Source organism: Lactuca serriola, chromosome 9 (assembly GCF_051521515.1).
Source record: "Lactuca serriola cultivar US96UC23 chromosome 9, Lser_US96UC23_V15, whole genome shotgun sequence".
Classification (NCBI taxonomy): Eukaryota; Viridiplantae; Streptophyta; class Magnoliopsida; order Asterales; family Asteraceae; genus Lactuca; species Lactuca serriola.
In genome coordinates, this window is record NC_136416.1 from 8744262 (window position 1) to 8763686 (window position 19425).

Consider the following 19425-nt stretch of genomic DNA (forward strand, 5'->3'; position numbering starts at 1 on the left):
TAATACCGTTTATGTTGGTGAAGATAATTCTATAAACGTCCATTATGCGATCATACAACACATATATACAAAGGGCCGAGAGGTATATGGGCTGCCAAGCTAACTGTTCTATGAGGCCATAAATAAAAATACATACTAACAGTTTCATCTTTTTTAATACAGTGTTTTATCTTTTGGTGTATAAAATCAAACAAAAGAAAGAAAGAATCATGGTAAGTCATATGACCAAGCTAATCAGCAGTCTGATGTCTCTACGTAAGAATGATCTCTTTCTGCATGCAAAACAACGAAGAAAACAATCATCAACAGTTTTTATTTTATAGTATTCATTGGTTTGATTCAACGTTAGACAAAAGACGCGGCCCACAAAATTAAATGATAAAATCTAACATACGTACCCGAATCGCCAGCAGTTTCCGTGTGGTTGCCTAAGAATTCGAAAAATGGAAAGCAAAATCCACAAATTCTGTATGATCAAGAAACTAATCAGACCTTCAAATCAAGATTTTTAGATAGTAAGATCATGGAACACGAAACCACAAAAACAGAAAAGTTAAAAGAATTGACCATTTTGGGGGATGTTGACGAATCGATTACTGTTGTCCCCATGGATGTGTCAATAGTGATCAGTAGAGACTTAGATCTCCATATCTACGTGAATAGGGTAACAGTTCTTCAACTTGGATCCTAGCTGAATAACTACTAATGTTTTTCTTGAACCGGTTTCGGGTATTAATAGACTCAACTTCTGCTAAAAATATGCTGTACACGGGTCTATGATCCGAAAATCTAGATTCCCCTCGAACGTATGACATTTGATGGAGTCCGTTTCCATACCACAAGATTCGATCACACCTAATTTATAACAAATTAATTAATACTAGCTAGTATCAAGATCATGAAAGCACAATGATCGATCCTAAGATAAGGTTATATATATGGTTTACCATGCAGGAGTTCTTCGTTTTTCTCTGGGATGCATATCGTATCCTGCATAATGATCGGAATTATTTGAATATTTATAAGTTGGAGGGAAATATATCCTCCCTTCTTTCCATCCCTCGAATACGCGTCCCCTTCTGTGCTCTATTCGGAGCTGTAATCATGAAAAAAAAAAAAAAAAAAACTCACAAATCATTCGCTTAAAAGTTTGAAACGTTTTCAACATCGAGACTTGCCTGATCGTTTTCCAACAATGCCCTCCAGTTTCGCATCTCTACCAAGGTCTTGGCGGACCGGTAAGACAGGGCAATTCGGTAATTTAAGTCACCAAGCCATATGATCCGGCTAGAGTCATGTAAAAGGAAGGTTAAGAATTGTAAGTTTACCAACATTTGGCCTGTTTGTTACATCGGACATGACATATGATCGCTTTAGCAATTCTTTTGTCCATAAAAAAATGTGAGATATGAATATTATGCGAATATCCTTTTCATATAACAAACACTGTCTGGGTAGTGAAATTATAAGAACATTTGGTCTTACTCATGGTCGAGAATCGTTTGAGGAGAATTCTTGTCTCCTGTATCTTGAACACGTGGAAACCGAGTTTTCCGTAAGATTTCCATAACATCCGAGTTTCTTCTGAGCTCGTCGCCTTCCTTTTGTCCAGATGTCAAGTGACTACATATGAAGCAAAAGCTCGTTTGGTGCAACGACATGCTAATAGATATAGAACCCTGAAACAAATCAATTCAAGAATAAAACAATCAAAATCATTGAAGTTTATTTTAAAAAAAAAATGGAAATTTAATTACCTTGTTTCCAAGATAACCCATCAATCCTCTACCCACACACGACACTTTCATATTATGAACATCGTCTCTAAGATCGCTCTTTACCCATACAGTAAGATAAATCCCGACCATTTGCTTACTCGCAACCAATGAGTATTTAGACTGCTCCAGCGGTTTATCTTTCTCCTCCATCGAGAAAGAACTGCTGTATGGTAATTGGGTGTAATTTGGGCCATCGGGTGAATCGTCAGGCCCGTTATCTTCATCGGATGACCCGGACCCGAAACCCAGGTCAAAATCGTTGCATCGGTTCCCGAAAATGGCTCGATCAGAGACGCTGTATCTATTGTCGAGTCCGGGATGTGGGATTTCCCTCATGCTACGACTCTGTGATTGAAAAGAACGCCGGTGGAGGAAAGACGAGGGCTTTTGTGAGACGCATCCTTCGAAATCTGAATCTAACTCTACGACTGGATCGGGAACTGGTGAAGGGAAATGGTATCCATCGGTCGTTCCCGGAAGACTATTTAACGTTTTTCGGATTAGGGATTGCCATTTTTTAGCCGGACCATTGTCTTCTGCTCCGAGTACATTACCAGCGTTTAAAGGGACGATTTCTTGAAACCTAATTCACCAATTCAAAGGGACCGTGTTAGTTTTGTCACAATCAAAATCTGGAGTTTGAATCGTTTGTAAAACTAAAAGTTACCCAAGAACGTAAATATCAGCAGGAGGCGAAGTGTGTAACCAATCTTCAAGATTCAAAGAACTCGTTGGAGGTTTTCCGGCGACGTTCCACGTGGCGACAAAGACCCTGTAGTTATTAACATCCGTCACTTGTGCACGATCAAGATCAAGCTTGTTTGCTCCAAGACAATCAGCAGTCCTCTTGCTTGATCTTTCTGTCCAATGCATATGAGAGATAAAAAAAATCTACTTAAATCCTGTAATCTTAGGTACTGAAGTTCACAATTCTATGCAGAATTTCGAAAATTTAAACTTTTGGCAGCGACAACGGATGGAAAAACATTCCGAAAGATAAAAGTTTTCCTCTGAAACGTGGTTTTTCACTTTCGTGTGTTTTCGACCTTCGTCAATTTACTTGATGAACATCCTTTATGAGTTATGATCGTGTAAGTTGTAACATTAAAGGATTTGAACTTGTTCAGTGGTCCAAAAGCACTAAATATAAAAATAGCCTGAAACTGCACCTGTTCTGCTTTTCTTGATGGTGCATATTTCTTTTGCAGAAAATTTGTTCCTCCACCCTTCATATCTACCTGAAAAGGAAACCCATTTAACAAAAGTTATTAAAGTCGTGGTAATTGCCACTGTTAAGAAAGGGTTCAAATTAAGAGCTCAAATGGCAGATCTTGAGAAACAAACAAGAAATCAAAGAACATATTCTCAGCAACAAACAGGAAAAGTTCCCAATGTCATTGGGATTCCAATTCCCAAATGCTACTTTTACAGGAAAAACGTACAATGATTTGATGCAGAACTAAAGGAAATAGCAAATAAGAAAACTACCTCCATGATTGAAATCATCCGCATCAAAGTCTTGAGCTTTGTTTTTGACATTGAACCATTTCTTGAGTGTTTTAGGCCATGAAACCTTCAAAGTCAAGAATATAATGTCAAATTCATCTAATTGAGAATATTCAATGACATAAATACAATGTTGAAAGGAAGAAAAAAAAAACCTTGTTCTTCTTGAAGATTTCGTCTCTCATTGTTCCCAAAACTCATAAATATAAAAAACCCACTAATTTAGTTACAAAAGAAACAATGGGTATGTTTGATTCAAAGGAAAAGGTTCCCAAAAAATCGATCTTTCTTCTTTGAGGCTTTGACTAAGGGGCGTAATATATCCCAACTGAATAAAAGAAAGATGAAAAAGAAGAAAAGGTAGGATGTTTATGAATGCCCAGAAATAGAAGAATGAAGCAGAGTCATGTGTTGAATCTCAAGTTATAAATAGGGGAAGAAAGTAGCAGTTTCTACGCATTATGGTTTCGTAAAATGCTAACAAAGAGTCAAATCAACGAGAAATCCAAGTTGGGGTTTCTTGAATGTTGCAGCCTATATTATACATCTTTCTTTCTTTCACCAATAGTTGTCTTTGCAGGAATAGAGGGGAAACGATGGAAATGGGAAAAGAAACTAAAGGGAACACTTCAAGTGAATGTCATATAGAAATTAGAGTTTGGGTTGCGTTCTGTTCAGCCATTTAATAATTAGATTGAAAATTTAAACCAATGTGTTTATTTAAATGAATTTATATTTTCAACCCAATCTTTTAAATAAATGAGTTACAGGTTAACTAGTCTAACTTATTAAATAAATGAGTTAAACTTGAGTTAACTAATTTAAAATCAATTAAATAAATTATATAATTAAATATTATATCACTTAAATTATAAAACGTAAATCAAACGTCAATGATAAAAACACAATCTTAATTCATAAATAGAAATAAATTGTTCAAATAACATTAAAAATGTTTTGTTTCACATTGATTTTGGAGAGTGACCAGTATTATCGGCGCTAAAAAATGATAGAAGTTAGGATTGAATTTTATTAAACATAGATAATAATAATGCAACATAGAAATTAATATTTTGATTAATACATGATAATATTTAAACAATATTATATATATATATATATATATATATATATATATATATATATATATATATATATATATATATATATATATATATACTAGGTGTGACACCCATGTATTACATGGGTTTATTTAAAATAAAAATTAAATATAAAATTCTAAACATTTAAGAAGTTTGAATGTATAAGAAAAATGAAAAAAAATTGAATTATAAAAATTCAAGTGTTTTTTTTCTCTTTTAAATTTATAGAAATAATCTAGATAAATAATTAAAAGAAATTAATAAAACTTTAACTTGGTAATTTTGAAATTAGAAGGAAAATTCATAAATGAAATTGATATGCATTTATTATTACATTTAATATTATGTGGAATTTAATAAAATGGAAAAACAATAAAATGACATGTGGAATAAAAATTAATTTAAAATTACTATAAAATTACATGTGGCAAAATGAATGAGAATGTGACATGTTGCAATAACATTTTCATTTATTAGGGTATATATATATATATATATATATATATATATATATATATATATATATATATATATATATATATATATACTAGTTTATAACCCGTGGGCACCACGAATTAGAAAGGTAAAAATAATTTTAATTAAATTATAAGGTAATTATTAAGCAATGATAAAAAAAATTAATAATTTAATAAATTAGGCAATAAATATTACAAATAAAGTTTTTGTTGACGTGTTTGATATGTGTAAAATGAAGGAGTGAATTAGTGGAAATTTAATTAATGAGGAAAAACCTTAGAATGACAAGTGGCAACTAATTAATGTGAATCTCTAATTGATTGACATGCGGCAAATGTGCTACTCTTTTATTAGGTAGGGATATATATATATATATATATATATATATATATATATATATATATATATATATATATATATATTAAAGTTAAATGAGTTGACGGTTTAAAAACGGGTTGAAAATTTTTACTCAACCCAACCTATTTAATTAATTGGGTTGACCCATTTAAGTTAAATGGGTTGAAAATCTCAACCCAACCCGCTAATTTTGGGTTGGGTTCGGGTTGGGTTGGCGGGTTGGATCGATTTTTGACAGCTCTAATACAAATACATCATTGAAATATGTTTTAATTAAAATAAAAGTTAAATAATAAAGTGTAAATATTAAAACATCAACAATGTGTTTTAATTCAAGATTAATGATACAATCATTATATCGTACTATAAAATATAAATTTTAATATATAAAAAAAACTATACTTATACATAGTAATACCAGTGTTTCTTTAAAATATTTATAATGAAATAATTTAGTTTGCTAATAACTTTTATTATTTTATTATTCTCAAAAAGATGTTTGAACAAATTTTGTTTTATTATTTTATTATTTTGTTTCCTTACAATGACATTTATTGAAATTGGTGTTTATATATTGTTAGCAATGTTGTAAATGGATTTGATTCTTAGTTATATCGTTTGTGATAGTGTCAAAAAAAAATTAACATATAAGGAAAGATTCTCATCACCAAGTTTCAATCGGACAAGAAACTTGGAATCATGCGACTTGTATTGTGTGATGAATGAGAAATTTCATCTTTGGGAAATTAAGATTAATTCCTTGTTCACATGTAGATGTGAGTCAAGTGAAGGAATGGAGGATTTGGTACACATTGATGTGCACTAGTCAGGTCCACCACAAAGAACGATAAGATTGTTCGTCATAATTTACTAAAAGTTTAGTAAATATGGTTATGCTTATATGATTAAGTATAATTATGACACTTTGGAAAAGTTTCAATGTATAGCAGAACGAATAAGAAGAATCAATTAGGCAGAAAGATAAAAGTTTCTCCAGACTGAAAGGAAATGAGACGTACTTTAGTATCGTGTTTTATGATCATCCTAATGATTATGGAACCATATTCACATAACTAAGAAGAGGTGTCGGGAATTGTTGAAATGGTTAAATCAAAAGGATAAGTCATACTTCGTTCCAAAATCGAGTTTTAGAGTTATACTCTAGTTACTCCAAGTTGTACCTTGAGTAACATATTCTAAGTATGTTTATAACACCTCATGAAATGTGGAGTAGAAAAGTCCCTTACTCTTGCACATTTGAAATTGGTAAGTTGTGATGTTTTGGATAATACAAAAACCAACTAAGACCAATTGTATGAAGTGTTTTTCTTGATAAGAATCTGCATTAACTATTTAATGTTTGTTTGTCGAGAAATGTTCCTTGACAGAGAATCTTATATGTCAAGAGTTCAGTGGGAGTATTAATGATCTTGAATAGTTTCAAGAGCTAATCAAGAATAAACCTATTATTTATCACTAGCACACGACTTGAGGTTTGTAACCTATCGTGTTGACATATTCTTGTTTCTGTGTCATTCCATTTAAGTTGACTATGCATATGAGTTCAATGAGTTCTCATTTGATTACATAAGACAAAGCACCTTGATAAATGAAAGTACATTGATCAGTGTAGGTGAGCTGCTAAATAACTTGGAAGCAATGGTAGACCCTTGTGCTGTCAGATGGCAAGAAATTGAGATTAAGCAAGTTCAGTCCATAAAATTTTGAATTTGTCATAAACCTTGTCTTTATGATAGTGTTTAGAAGTGACGAATTCACATGGATAGAAATACATATACCATAAAATCTAATATGTAAGAGGTTTCTCTCTACTTCATGAAAATGATTGTGAGGAAACACTTTCACAAGTAGATTTTAAAGGATTGGAGTAAACAGTTGTGGTAATTGTGTTCTCAAATTCGAGTATAATTACGACATCCCTTTTCATAGTTCGAATTGTGATAAATGGAAAATAGTTTGAACATTTGGGACTTACCGCTATAAGTTCTGAAAGGGTTTTGACACACACGTAAGCTATCTATTGAAGGGTGTATGAGCTTGAGAAGTCTAGGAAAAGACTTATCAAAGCACCACGTATCAGAAATCTGAACTTTGGTAAGAAATTCAATAGGTATTGATTTTTAGAAGTCCAGTTGATTTCGGAGTACATGTAAAACTAGTGGGAGCATAATCGTTATGTTGGTAAGAACATAATTGTTATGATAGTGGGAGCATGATTATTATGTTAAGTGTTGCAAGTTAGCAATGCTATTTATAGGAAACAAAGTTCTAAATTTACAAAGTCGCAGAATTTGGAAATTGTTTCGCTATAGTAAGACTTAAGTGAGAGTGCATCAATACTTCATTTTGAATCTAAAAGTTTAGATTGAAATTTTAATAGAACTTAGTCATCAAAGTATATGGATGTCATGTTGAAATGCTTCAGCATAAGAAATTATATATATGGAAATATTATAGCAAAAGACTGATCAAGTATCATGTCTTTATGTAAGACATTATGTATCAAATTCCATATGCTTTGGATATAGGATTGATCACATATGTTATAATATTCATTCGCTCTTATTTTTCAAATGCCTATGGAATTGAGAAGGAAAAAGGACTAGAACCGAATATGACTAAAATTATTAAACAACTGTCAAGGACAATTTAAGGTTTACCAAAGATTGGTTGCTTAGGACAGTTGGAAGTATAGTAATGGATGGACCCTATTGATATAATTCGGAATAGATAGGATTTTATTTAGAATGGATAGTCATATGGCAAGTATGGAAATATTTCCATAATAGGAGTTGGATATTAAGATTCTATGTGTAAGTTAGAAACTTTTATGCAAGAAGGATGTTCAAGGAATGTACCTTGAATGTGAGACTTCATATCCATGGAATTGTTCTGTAATAAATCTCCTGTGGAATGTTTTGTAATATCATTGGCAATGTCTCTGTGACTTTGGTACCTTGACATTACAAAAGGGAACATTGCATGTAAGTTTAGACTCTAACAGATTCTGGTAGTGGCATGAATTTTGTATTCTTACACTTATAAAAAGGATTAGGGAATTGTGTAATGAGCATCATTGGAAATGTGTTCAATTGATCTATTTCACAAAGGAAGGACCATAGATAAACATAGTGTGCATGCTTGGAGCATGGGATGACTATTGTTTTAATTCAAGCATTTAGTTGATTGATCAAAACATTTAGTTGTGTTTCACTTCGCATGTTTTACTTCTCGAATAACTAGGTTATTCAAACATCCACAGTCAATCATACTTTGGAAAGTAATGAATTAAGATTGTCATGAATCCGTCTGTAGATTGTCTAAAGGCTTAGACATAGCAAAAGTTTGTTGCAGTGTTCATGAGTACTCCTGAAATAGGAATTTGAGTATTATATTAAACCCACACTCATTTGAATCACTTTATGGATTTTATCACGAGTACGCCTGACAATGGAGCGGGTTTTGACCCCGATCCGATCCAAACCCTTAAGAATTATATGGGTTTGGAGCATAGTTTTTGATTTGTTTACCTGTTAAGGACCCACACCGCTAACCTTTTTATTAAAAGGGTCGGGTATGGATCATCACTGATCCGCTCCGTTTATAACCCGCCCCGTAAATATTTTGAATTATTGGTTTATATTTTATATTTATTAAAGTTTAATTTTAATTCCAATCGAAAGTCCAAAGGGAAAATGCCAAAGTCCAAACTGTTCATACATAAGAATCGAGGAGCCGACTTCTAGACTTCCAGTCTTCTACTTAGAATTATGATGTCATTTCATTTATATTTCATCAAGAAATCATCATATTTCATTCATAAATCAATAAATTCATTCATCAACTGAAAGAAAGTTTGTCATTGCTATTCTCTATCACTACAACTGACAGTAAAAAATAAATCAGAAGTTACTACAAGAGTGATTTTTAATTCCAATCGGAAGTCCTCGAGTACATAATGTGTTTTCTAAATCAACATTTGTATTATTTAAGAAATATTATTTTATGAATTAAGTAAAATGTGTTTGATAATTTAAAAAGCCTATGGGTTACGGGGTGGGTTTGGATATCCATTGATTCGGTGGATAAGGGTATGGATTTGATTATTCAATACCCTCCGGGTTACGGAGCGGGTTTGGATCAGATTTTGAAATTTGTTAAAAAGGTTTGGATCAAGATCGATTTGCGTCAAACCCGCTCCATTGCCAGGTTTAATCACGAGTGATTGTGAGACGAAAATATCTTATATTCTTGAAATGGAGACATATAGTTGTTATTTACATGTCAGTTATGCATTGATAGTGCGTAAACGCATCAGTAACTTGATTTTATAAAACGTATTGTTGTGTGTGATTTAATGAGTAAATTGTGCAAACATATGAGTCGAAGTTTATCTGTTCCTTTTACCCTAAATGGGATAAAAGCGATATATGTGGGCCCCTCGATGAATTAGTGATGACACCCTGAGCACTTGGCCAAGCCTGGACTAAGTTGATGTGTTCAATTATAGTATGTAGTCAGTCGTCATAAATCGGAAATCGGGAAACAACACATGGACAGAGAGAATGATTATAATCTATGTCTCATGTCCATACGATATCTTGTAGAACGGAGGAATATTTGATCCCTTATCTAAAGGACGCGTCACTGATAAGATCAGAGTTCGACAGCGGCTTTTGGTAGCTACAATTTGCTAATCAATTTGGTAATTATACTTGCCACTATAGTTATTAGACTTATCCAAGTGGGAGACTGTTGGATTAGGTGTCTAATCCCATAACTATTCTTGGTATAAAATTGAATTGATAGTAGCAATGTCCTTTTGGGTTGCCTTCAAACCTGGCAATGGAATAGGATGGTTGTTAGAGAGAAAATAATGACTTATTACTTTATTACTTGGTTGATAAATTAATTTGAAATCAAAATCATTATTTAATTAATGTATTATGTGAATAATATATTAATTATTAATCATATAGTTTAATTTGATGGGTTTTAGCCATATGAACATTCCTATGTGCACATGCAACCCTAATGCTTGGATCTAGGTTTCTCTAATTGAACATACATTGAATCCAAGACTTCTAATGGCTAATAGAGTATAATAACAATATGAAATCAGATATTATAAGTTTACCTTGAATCACTTGCTTTATCTTCTTGTTCTTGGAGCTTTAGAGTCACAATTATCACTCCTCTAATGGCTTACAAACACCAACTAGCAAGAGGATGATTTGAGAGAGAGGAGAGGGGATAAAATCGGCCAGGGTTTCTTCTCTAAGACAAGTGCCGATTTCCCTTGACCCTTGGGGTCTATTTATACTTGTAAGGCTCCTAGGGTTTCACCCTTAAACCCTAATTGGATAACTTAGGCCCTAAGCAATCCAATACCCTAATAGATAACCCCTTGGACGAATTCTAAGCTTATCCTAAGCCCTAGAAATCGTCCACTATTATCCTTAAGGGATTTATAGCCCAAAGTCTAACTATCATACAATTGACAGTGTAACGCCTGTGTTTCCGGGCTTGCCATTTTTTAGCAATGTAATAGTCTAGGTTAACCTTTGTAACCCGTTTTGAAATAATAAGAATGTATTATTTGAGTATTATGTGTTTTGTGCTTAATTGCTTAATTATGTGAACTGATTAATTAAGAATAAAAATAAGCGTCAAAATTTAAGTGTAAAATAAACTTAATATCTTTGGTTAATGTTGTAGTAGATGAAACGAGGTTTCCGAATATATATAGAACGCCCAAATCTGACTTCGTATGAGGAAGTTATGATTTATCGAAGTTTCGACTTAGCGGTATGCAGCCTGAAATACTCGATTTGAGATCGAGCGGTTTTTAGCCGAAGCATTCTAAACGAGGATCGAAGGTCTCGTTGTTGGTATCGAAGCGATAAAAAGTTAGGCGAGAACGGACGTCAAACGAAGAAGTTATGAATTTATAACGAAGTTTTTCTGTCGCGGCCTATTAAAAATAAATAATAAAAATAAAGTTAAAATTAGCCGACGGAGTCTAAACAAAAGTTGTAGAGCGTAGTCTCACCTTCGCGTGGATATAAAGAACGTCGAAAACGGAGTTCGTATGAAGAAGAAATGAATTTCCGAAGTTTATTAAATAAATTGTATTTATTTTTAATTGGAAAATCCGGTATTATCCGAAGAGTGTCGACACTTCGGATGACGCATGCAGTGACGACTTCGGAGGCCAGTACGCCCCGCGTACGCCTGTACGCCCCGCGTAGTCCGAGGCTCCAGCCTCCTATAAATAGCATCCGAAGGCAGCCGAGTCTTTTGCCAATTTCTTCTCTTCTCTCTCCCGTTTTGCATCGTTTTGCGTGCCAGAAATACCCCGACGCCCCGATATTATTCTCGAGCCCCAAGGCAAGTCCCGAGATCCCGAAGATCCCGAGAAGTGCGGTTCCCGAGCCGAAGCTCTGCCCACGAGAAGTTCGATTTTTGTAGAGATCTTCCAGATCTGCTAAGGATTACTACTTCTACAAGCCGTAGTGCTGTCTGATCATCTTCTGATCAAGTGAGTGTATACTACCTTTCATAAACACGATAATAATACAAGTATGGTTTGAGTGTATTAAGTATATTGTTGTTTATATGTGTGAATGTGTAGTTACTTTCTTCTAACGCATGATTATGGAGTATTTTATACGAAATACGTGTTATGTGTAGAATTCGTTGTTATGTGTGTGAATGTATGTTCACCCTCTTCCATCTCATAGATCTGAATTGATTTCTGTGAAATACGTGTTATGTGGGTATGCCTCATCTGTTATGTGGAATATATATTGAATGAAAATGATATACAGGTTTTAAACTATGTATGAAAATATATATTTTATCTACTAATATGTTGGGTAGAACATGGGTAGATAGTTGGTGTGTAATAAACAGATGAGAGGCCTCGATGTTGTTGTTGTTGTTGATCTAGTTATTCAGCGGAGTATGGATAACGACTACGGACTCTTTCGAGACAGTCCAGTGGAATGCTAGCAGGTTCATAACCTGTAGGTGTTGTGAACGATGTGTTCACCGGTGTACTCTATCCCCCTCATGGTTGCCTTTAGGATATCTATTGTTGAGGAAACCCCTTAGCAGTGATGTCCGTCCCGATGAAAATCCTAGATTAGGTCCCTTGAGATAGATGTTATTTTAGGGACGTAAAACAAGGATAACGGGAATGGGTAATCGGGATAGTAATTGGTTGGCGAAATTAAATATAATTTATTTATTGTGGGTTGAAAACCCTATATGCTCACCAGGCTCCCAAGCCTGACCCACTCAGTTTTATTTGTATTACAGGTAGTGGCGCGAGGGCATAAGATGGTTGAATCATCAAGTTGTTTTGTTTATAAGTCTGTATATGTATATATTTGTTGCAAGACTTGTAATGTTATCGTTTATGCTTTATGGTCTGTATTGGAACATGACATCCCGAGTTTTGATTATATAATGAAAATGCATCTCTTGATGAAATGCTTTGATAAATATTATTTTATCATGTTTTGTTTTGGGAACAAATTCCGCAACTCTTTCAAATCAAAAGGATTTACTCTGAAATTATTTAAAAGCATAAATGGAAATCGGTCTTTTCTGGCCGAGATTTTGGGGATGTCACAGACAGTTTATACCCCTTTATTTAATTAATCTCTTTAAGTCACCAAATTAATTCCTAATTAATTTATGACTTATATTAATGAAATAATAATATTATTATTCCTTATATTATTCTCATAATATATTAATAATATTTCTTCTCTCATAATAAATCATCCTGTCAAGTTGCTATGGTGAAGGCAACCCAAAAGGACCATGCACAACCGGGTCAAATACTTGCCTAATATAGTTGCAGTCTTAGACACTATTCCAACAGTCTCCCACTTGGATAAGTCTAGTAACTATATACAAGTATATTCCGATTAGCAATCGTAGCTCTCAAAGTCGCTGTCAAACTCTGATCTAATCAATCTTGTCCTTCAGATAAGGGATCTTACAGTCCTCTGTTTAGATATCATGCTAAAAATTCTATGGAACTAATTTGTCTAGCATTTGGTTTCTCTATCTCCGATTTATTTGACATAGAACTTAATCGAACACATCAATTCAGTTTTGACCGGGCCCGACACATAAGTCAAATCAAATCATCGAGCGGCCGAGATATCGCTTTTACCCTCTTAGGATAAAAGTAACAGACAAACTTCGACTTATATGCATTTACTTATTCATTAATCAACTATACACAACAATGCGTTTTATAACATCAAGTTACTGATGCGGTTTCGCATTATCAATGTACAACCAACTAACAAATAACAAACCATATATCTTGGTTTTAATACCATATGATATTATCGTCTTGCGATCACCCTTTTATCACATTCCATAAGGTGATTCCAGCAAGCGCGGGTTTGTTCCAATGCTCAAAACTAGTTCATAAGCACTCATGAACGTTGCAGCAACCTTTTGCTATGTCTAATACCATTTAGACAGTCTACACACCAATTCATGACAATCTTCATTCATACCTACTTCCAACATATGAACGATTGTGGACAATTTGAATAATTCGATTATTCTTAATAAACTCAATTATTCTGGAAGTCAAAACATGCAAAAATGAAACAATAGTTAAACAATTAACACAAGACAGTAACATTACTCATAAATAATACTCCTTTATTTAATCATCAAATATTACATTTATCTATTACACGTTTCTAATACTATCTAATCTATACTAATATCATCCTTCAGCCCAATACTCCTAGCATGCTGCAAGTGCTTAACCCTACTCAGTCCCTTCGTAAGCGGATCTACTGGGTTATCTTCTGATGATATCCTCTTCACCACGAGTTGTCCTTCTTCTACACGATGTCTAATAAAGTGATATTTTCTGTCGATATGTCGAGATCTACCATGATCCCTCGGTTCCTTGGTCAAGGCAACCGCTCCTTCATTATCACAGAAAATCTCCATGGGCTCCTTTATGGCAGGTACAATTCCAAGATCACCGATGAAGTTCTTCAACCATATTGCCTCCTTAGACACTTCGCTCGCTGCAATGTACTCTGATTCGCACGTTGAATCAGCTACGGTTTCCTGCTTGGAACTTTTCCAAGTCACTGCTCCTCCATTCAGGGTAAAGACCCAGCCCGACTGCGAACAGTAGTTGTCCCTGTTGGTCTGAAAGCTGGCATCACTATACCCTCGCACCTTCAAGTCATCACTCCCTCCGAGGACTAAGAACCATTCCTTCGTCCTCCGAAGGTACTTAAGGATATTCTTAACCGCAATCCAATGGGCTCTGCCAGGATTCCCTTGATATCTGCTAACCATGCTCAAAGCAAAGGCTACATCAGGGCGAGTACAAGTCATAGCATACATGATTGAGCCAACTGTGGAAGTGTATGGTACTCGGCTCATTTCTGCTATTTTAGTTTCGGTACTCGGACTTTGAGTCTTACTCAATGTGGCATTACTTTGTATCGGTAATTCTCCCTTCTTCGAGTTTTCCATACTAAAACGTTTTATTACCTTGTCTAAGTAAGTGTTCTGACTAAGTCCTATTAGTCTCTTACTTCGTTTTCTCACTATCCTTATTCCCAGAATATAGGAAGCCTCTCCGAAGTCCTTCATAGCGAAGAACTTCCCGAGCCAGGACTTAACTTCCTGTAGAGTCGTGACGTCGTTTCCTATGGGTAGTATGTCATCGACATACAAAACGAGGAAGCTTACTATACTCCCACTGGCTTTGACATATACACAAGATTCATCTTCGCTTCGTACAAATCCAAACTCTTTGACTTTCTCATCGAAGCAAAGATTCCATCTGCGAGACGCTTGCTTAAGTCCATAAATGGACTTCTCAAGCTTACACACTCTATTTGGATGCTTCAGATCGACAAAACCCTATGGCTGAGCCATGTAAACATCCTCAGCCAACTTCCCATTAAGGAAAGAGGTTTTGACATCCATTTGCCAAATCTCATAATCATGAAATGCGGCAATAGCTAGCATCACTCTAATAGACTTTATCTTCGCAACTGGTGAGAATGTCTCATCATAGTCAACTCTGGGAGATTGAGTAAAGCCCTTCGCAACCAATCGCGCCTTATATGTGTGTACGTTTCCATCCACATCGGTCTTCTTCTTGAAGATCCATTTGCACCCAACGGTCTTACGTCCGGGCATATTATCAACCAAATTCCAAACTTGGTTGTCATACATGGACTGGATCTCGCTGTCCATTGCCTCTTTCCATTTCGCAGACTCCGGGCCTGCCATGGCTTCCTTATAGCTATTAGGTTCATCTAGATTTATTAGTGTACCATCACTAATATACGTGTCCCCTTCGGTAGTAATATGAAAACCATAAAACTGGGGTTGAACTCTAACTCTTTCGGAACGTCTAAGAGGTAAGGACTCGTCAATCGGTTCAACCGGAGTTTCCACCTCAGGTTGAGTTCCAGCGGTAGAGGTTCCTTCATCTATCGACTATTGAATCTCTTCAAGCTCGATTTGCCTCCCACTGTCTCCTTGGTTTATGAGTTCTTGCTCTCAGAAAACTCCTCTCCTCGCAACAAAGACAACATTGTCCTTCGGTCTATAGAAGAGATATCCAAAGGATTTCTGCGGGTAGCCGATGAAAATACATCGCTCACTACGAGGTTTGAGCTTGTCGTGAGTATCTCGTCTTACGAAAGCCTCGCAACCCCAAACCTTGATATGTGCTAACGAGGTAGCTTTCCCTGTCCACATCTCGTGAGGTGTTTTGGCAACCTTCTTAGTAGGGACTCGGTAAGGATATGGGCGGCAGTCTCTAAGGCATACCCCCAAAAAGAAATAGGTAGTGAAGCACGACTCATCATAGAGCGAAACATGTATAACAAGGTTCGATTACGCCTTTCTGCTACACCATTCAACTGCGGTGTCCTAGGTGGCATCAATTGTGAAACTATTCCACACTCCTTGAGATAGTCGTGGAATTCAAGACTTAGGTACTCTCCTCCTCGATCGGATCGAAGCATCTTGATTTTCCTGCCTAATTGATTCTCCACTTCATTCTTGAAATCTTTGAACTTTTCAAACGTTTCCGACTTTTGCTTGATTAAGTAGATATACCCATATCTACTATAGTCATCGGTAAAAGTCACATAGAAGCGGTTCCCATCCTTCGTGGTTGATCTAAATGGTCCACATACATCGGTATGTATTAGGTCCAATAGACCCTCACCCCTTTCACATGTACTAGTGAAGGGTGACTTAGTCATCTTTCCAAGCAAACAAGACTCGCATGTGTCATCTTCCCTAAGGTCGAATGATTCCAACACTCCATCCTTTTGGAGTTGGGCTATGCGCTTCTTGTTGACATGTCCAAGACGACAATGCCACAAGGATGCTCTATCCATACCATTGGAAGAATCCATGCATAAAACATCATTTCCTAAGTTATCTACAATCATAACAGTTTCATAAATTCCATTACACGGTATTGCTTCAAAATATAAGACACCATTTTGATAAGCAAGAATAGAACCATTCTCATTATTAAAAGAAAATCTAAAACCTTGTCTAAACAAACCATGAAATGAAATGATGTTTCTTTCCATTTCTGGCAAATAGCAACAATTGTTCAAATCTAAACATAAACCATTCCTAAGAACTAAAGAATACACTCCAATCTTGGTCACAGGCGACGATCTTCTGTTCCCCATGATTAGATTTATTCTTCCATGCTCCACATCCCTATTTCTTCTTAGTCCCTGCAATTCAGAACAAATGTGGTAACCACAACCGGTATCAAGGACCCAAGAAATAGCATGAGATGAATCGTTATATTTAATTGTGTATATACTTGTGAAAGACGGCTTGATCTTTCCTTCCCTTATGGCTTGCAGGTAGTCTGGGCAGCTTCTCTTCCAATGCCTTATTTATGGCAATGATGGCACTCTGCATCCTTAGGGTTAGGACAGGGTTTAGCAGGATCAACTTTGGTCCCACTAGAAGAGGAACCATCTCGGGACTTTCCCTTGCGGTGGCTCTTAGACGGAGCCTTCCTCTTCTTGCCTCTTCCTTGCCCTATGGCCAAAACAGGAGCAGCGGGTGGATTGGGAGCGGGTGCAATAGACTTGTCATTGAGGTTGCTTTCAGCAACCCTAAGGAGACCTTGGAGCTTACTTAGGGTGACCTCTTCTTTCTTCATGTGGTAGGTCATCCTAAATTGATTGTAACACGGAGGCAAAGAGTGAAGCACCATGTCGATCGCCAAGTCTTCCCTAAAGTCAACATTCAACTTGCGAAGACGGTCGACATACCTTTGCATCTTTTGCAGGTGCACGGTAAGAGATTCTCCATGAACCATTTTGGCGGAGATCATGTTAGTGAAAATCTCGTAACGCTCTTGCCTCGTGTTTTGGTGGTATCTCTCCAACAAGTCTTGGTGCATTTTGTACGGATACATGTCCTCATAGGACTTTTGGCATTTGGCATTCATGGTGGCTATCATGATGCAATGTACCTTTGTTGCATCACGTTCATGAGTCTCAAAAGCAGTCATTTCAGCCGGAGTAGTGATTTCTGGGTTGATTTTCTCGAGCTTCTCATCTAGGACATACTCCTTGTCCTCATAGCGAGCAATTATGCGAATGTATCTTATCCATTCGCTAAAGTTCGTCCCATCGAAAGTCACCTTTTGACAAAGGCTCATCAATGTGAATGAACTAGCAGCAGCGCTGTTTGCGTTCAACATCTACAAATAGAAAGGACAAAGATAGATTAGAATATGAATCCCTAATTATCACCCAATAAGAAAAATTAGGGCTAGGATCCAACAACAATATTTACATATTAGAAAAGGGATACCGTAATCTAACATGCAAACAATTTGAAGGTAAGTGAATGACGATTCACTAATTCTCCATCACGAAAACATAACTTTAAGTTCTAAATGTATTGAGAATTCCTAGGTTTGGATGAGATTCATTGAAACTTTTCAATGGCATGTTTAAATCTCGATATGCCCCTCTCGTTTGTGACTGGGATACCGAGGATCACAAAGTGGGTGTGAATTACCATGCAAATTCACATGGTGCCTTCATTGTAACAATCACCTATTCAATGTGTCGATAAATCATACACGCTCCATCGAACTATGATAAACAATGAATCACCCTTTGCCACTTTTGCTTAGAACTAATTAGTGTGCCGGTAAACCACACACGCTCAATTAACTTCTTAGCAAGGGTGCAAATTGTAATTTCATGGGATTGTATCAATTCACTTTTCCTAAAGTAACTCAGATTGGGAAATTTTAAAAAACATGTACTTACTTTGTATTTCATATTATATTTTTAATGAAGAGATGAGGTTGCCCTATCCTACCCGTTCGGCTAACGACCCTCCACCGATCAAGCAAGCGGTGGGTGTGAGTGTACACCCATTAAGCGCCATTTTATAGGCAACAACCTTATACCCACCTTATAGACCGGCTTCGTGAATGAGGCCTACTAACGGTAAGACTAACATTTTAATTATACATATATATATATATATATATATATATATATATATATATATATATATATATATATATTAATCTTGTAATATTATATTAGTATAGGGTTGAATTTTAAACTTGTAAAAATTCTAGGGTTTGAAATTTAAATTGTCTAAATTAAACTTTTAATGACAAAACATAAATTTCAAAACTTGAGGGCAAGTTTTAAACCTTTTTAAAACATCGGGGATCAAATAACAAATAATCTAAATTAACAATTAATCACATAATTATCCATATTTGATTTATTTAATGATTTCTTGCAAAACAATTTACCAATTTAATTAAAATAATTAATCAATTATCACATAAGGAAATAAATATTTTATTAATTGATAAATATCTTCAATTAGGTCAAGAATATACTCATATATATATATATATATATATATATATATATATATATATATATATATATATATATATATATATATATCATAAAATCGGATTTATATTGATCTAATTTGATTAAGGCAAGTATCTCAAAGATAAACAACAAGACATCCCGAAGTTTCATTTTTCTGACGCTCGAACTCGCCGAGTACCCAGATGGACTCGCCGAGTTGAGCCTACTCGCCGAGTACCACCATGGGACTCGCCGAGTTCA

The 19425-nt window shown here is 35.3% G+C and overlaps 1 protein-coding gene across 1 annotated transcript; it reads right to left on the reverse strand.

Annotated features, from left to right (window-relative positions):
- Positions 1–27: 27 nt before the first annotated feature.
- LOC145073080 (type I inositol polyphosphate 5-phosphatase 4-like) lies at positions 28–3916 on the reverse strand. The gene is made up of 11 exons (XM_079019632.1): positions 3440–3916; positions 3267–3351; positions 2948–3016; positions 2446–2638; positions 1758–2361; positions 1486–1679; positions 1179–1287; positions 948–1096; positions 568–855; positions 399–466; positions 28–272 (listed from the first exon to the last, which is right to left on the reverse strand). The coding sequence occupies exons 1-9, from the start codon at positions 3467–3469 to the stop codon at positions 627–629; spliced, it is 1662 nt and encodes a 553-aa protein (XP_078875758.1). The 5' UTR covers positions 3470–3916; the 3' UTR covers positions 28–272; positions 399–466; positions 568–626.
- Positions 3917–19425: the final 15509 nt, after the last annotated feature.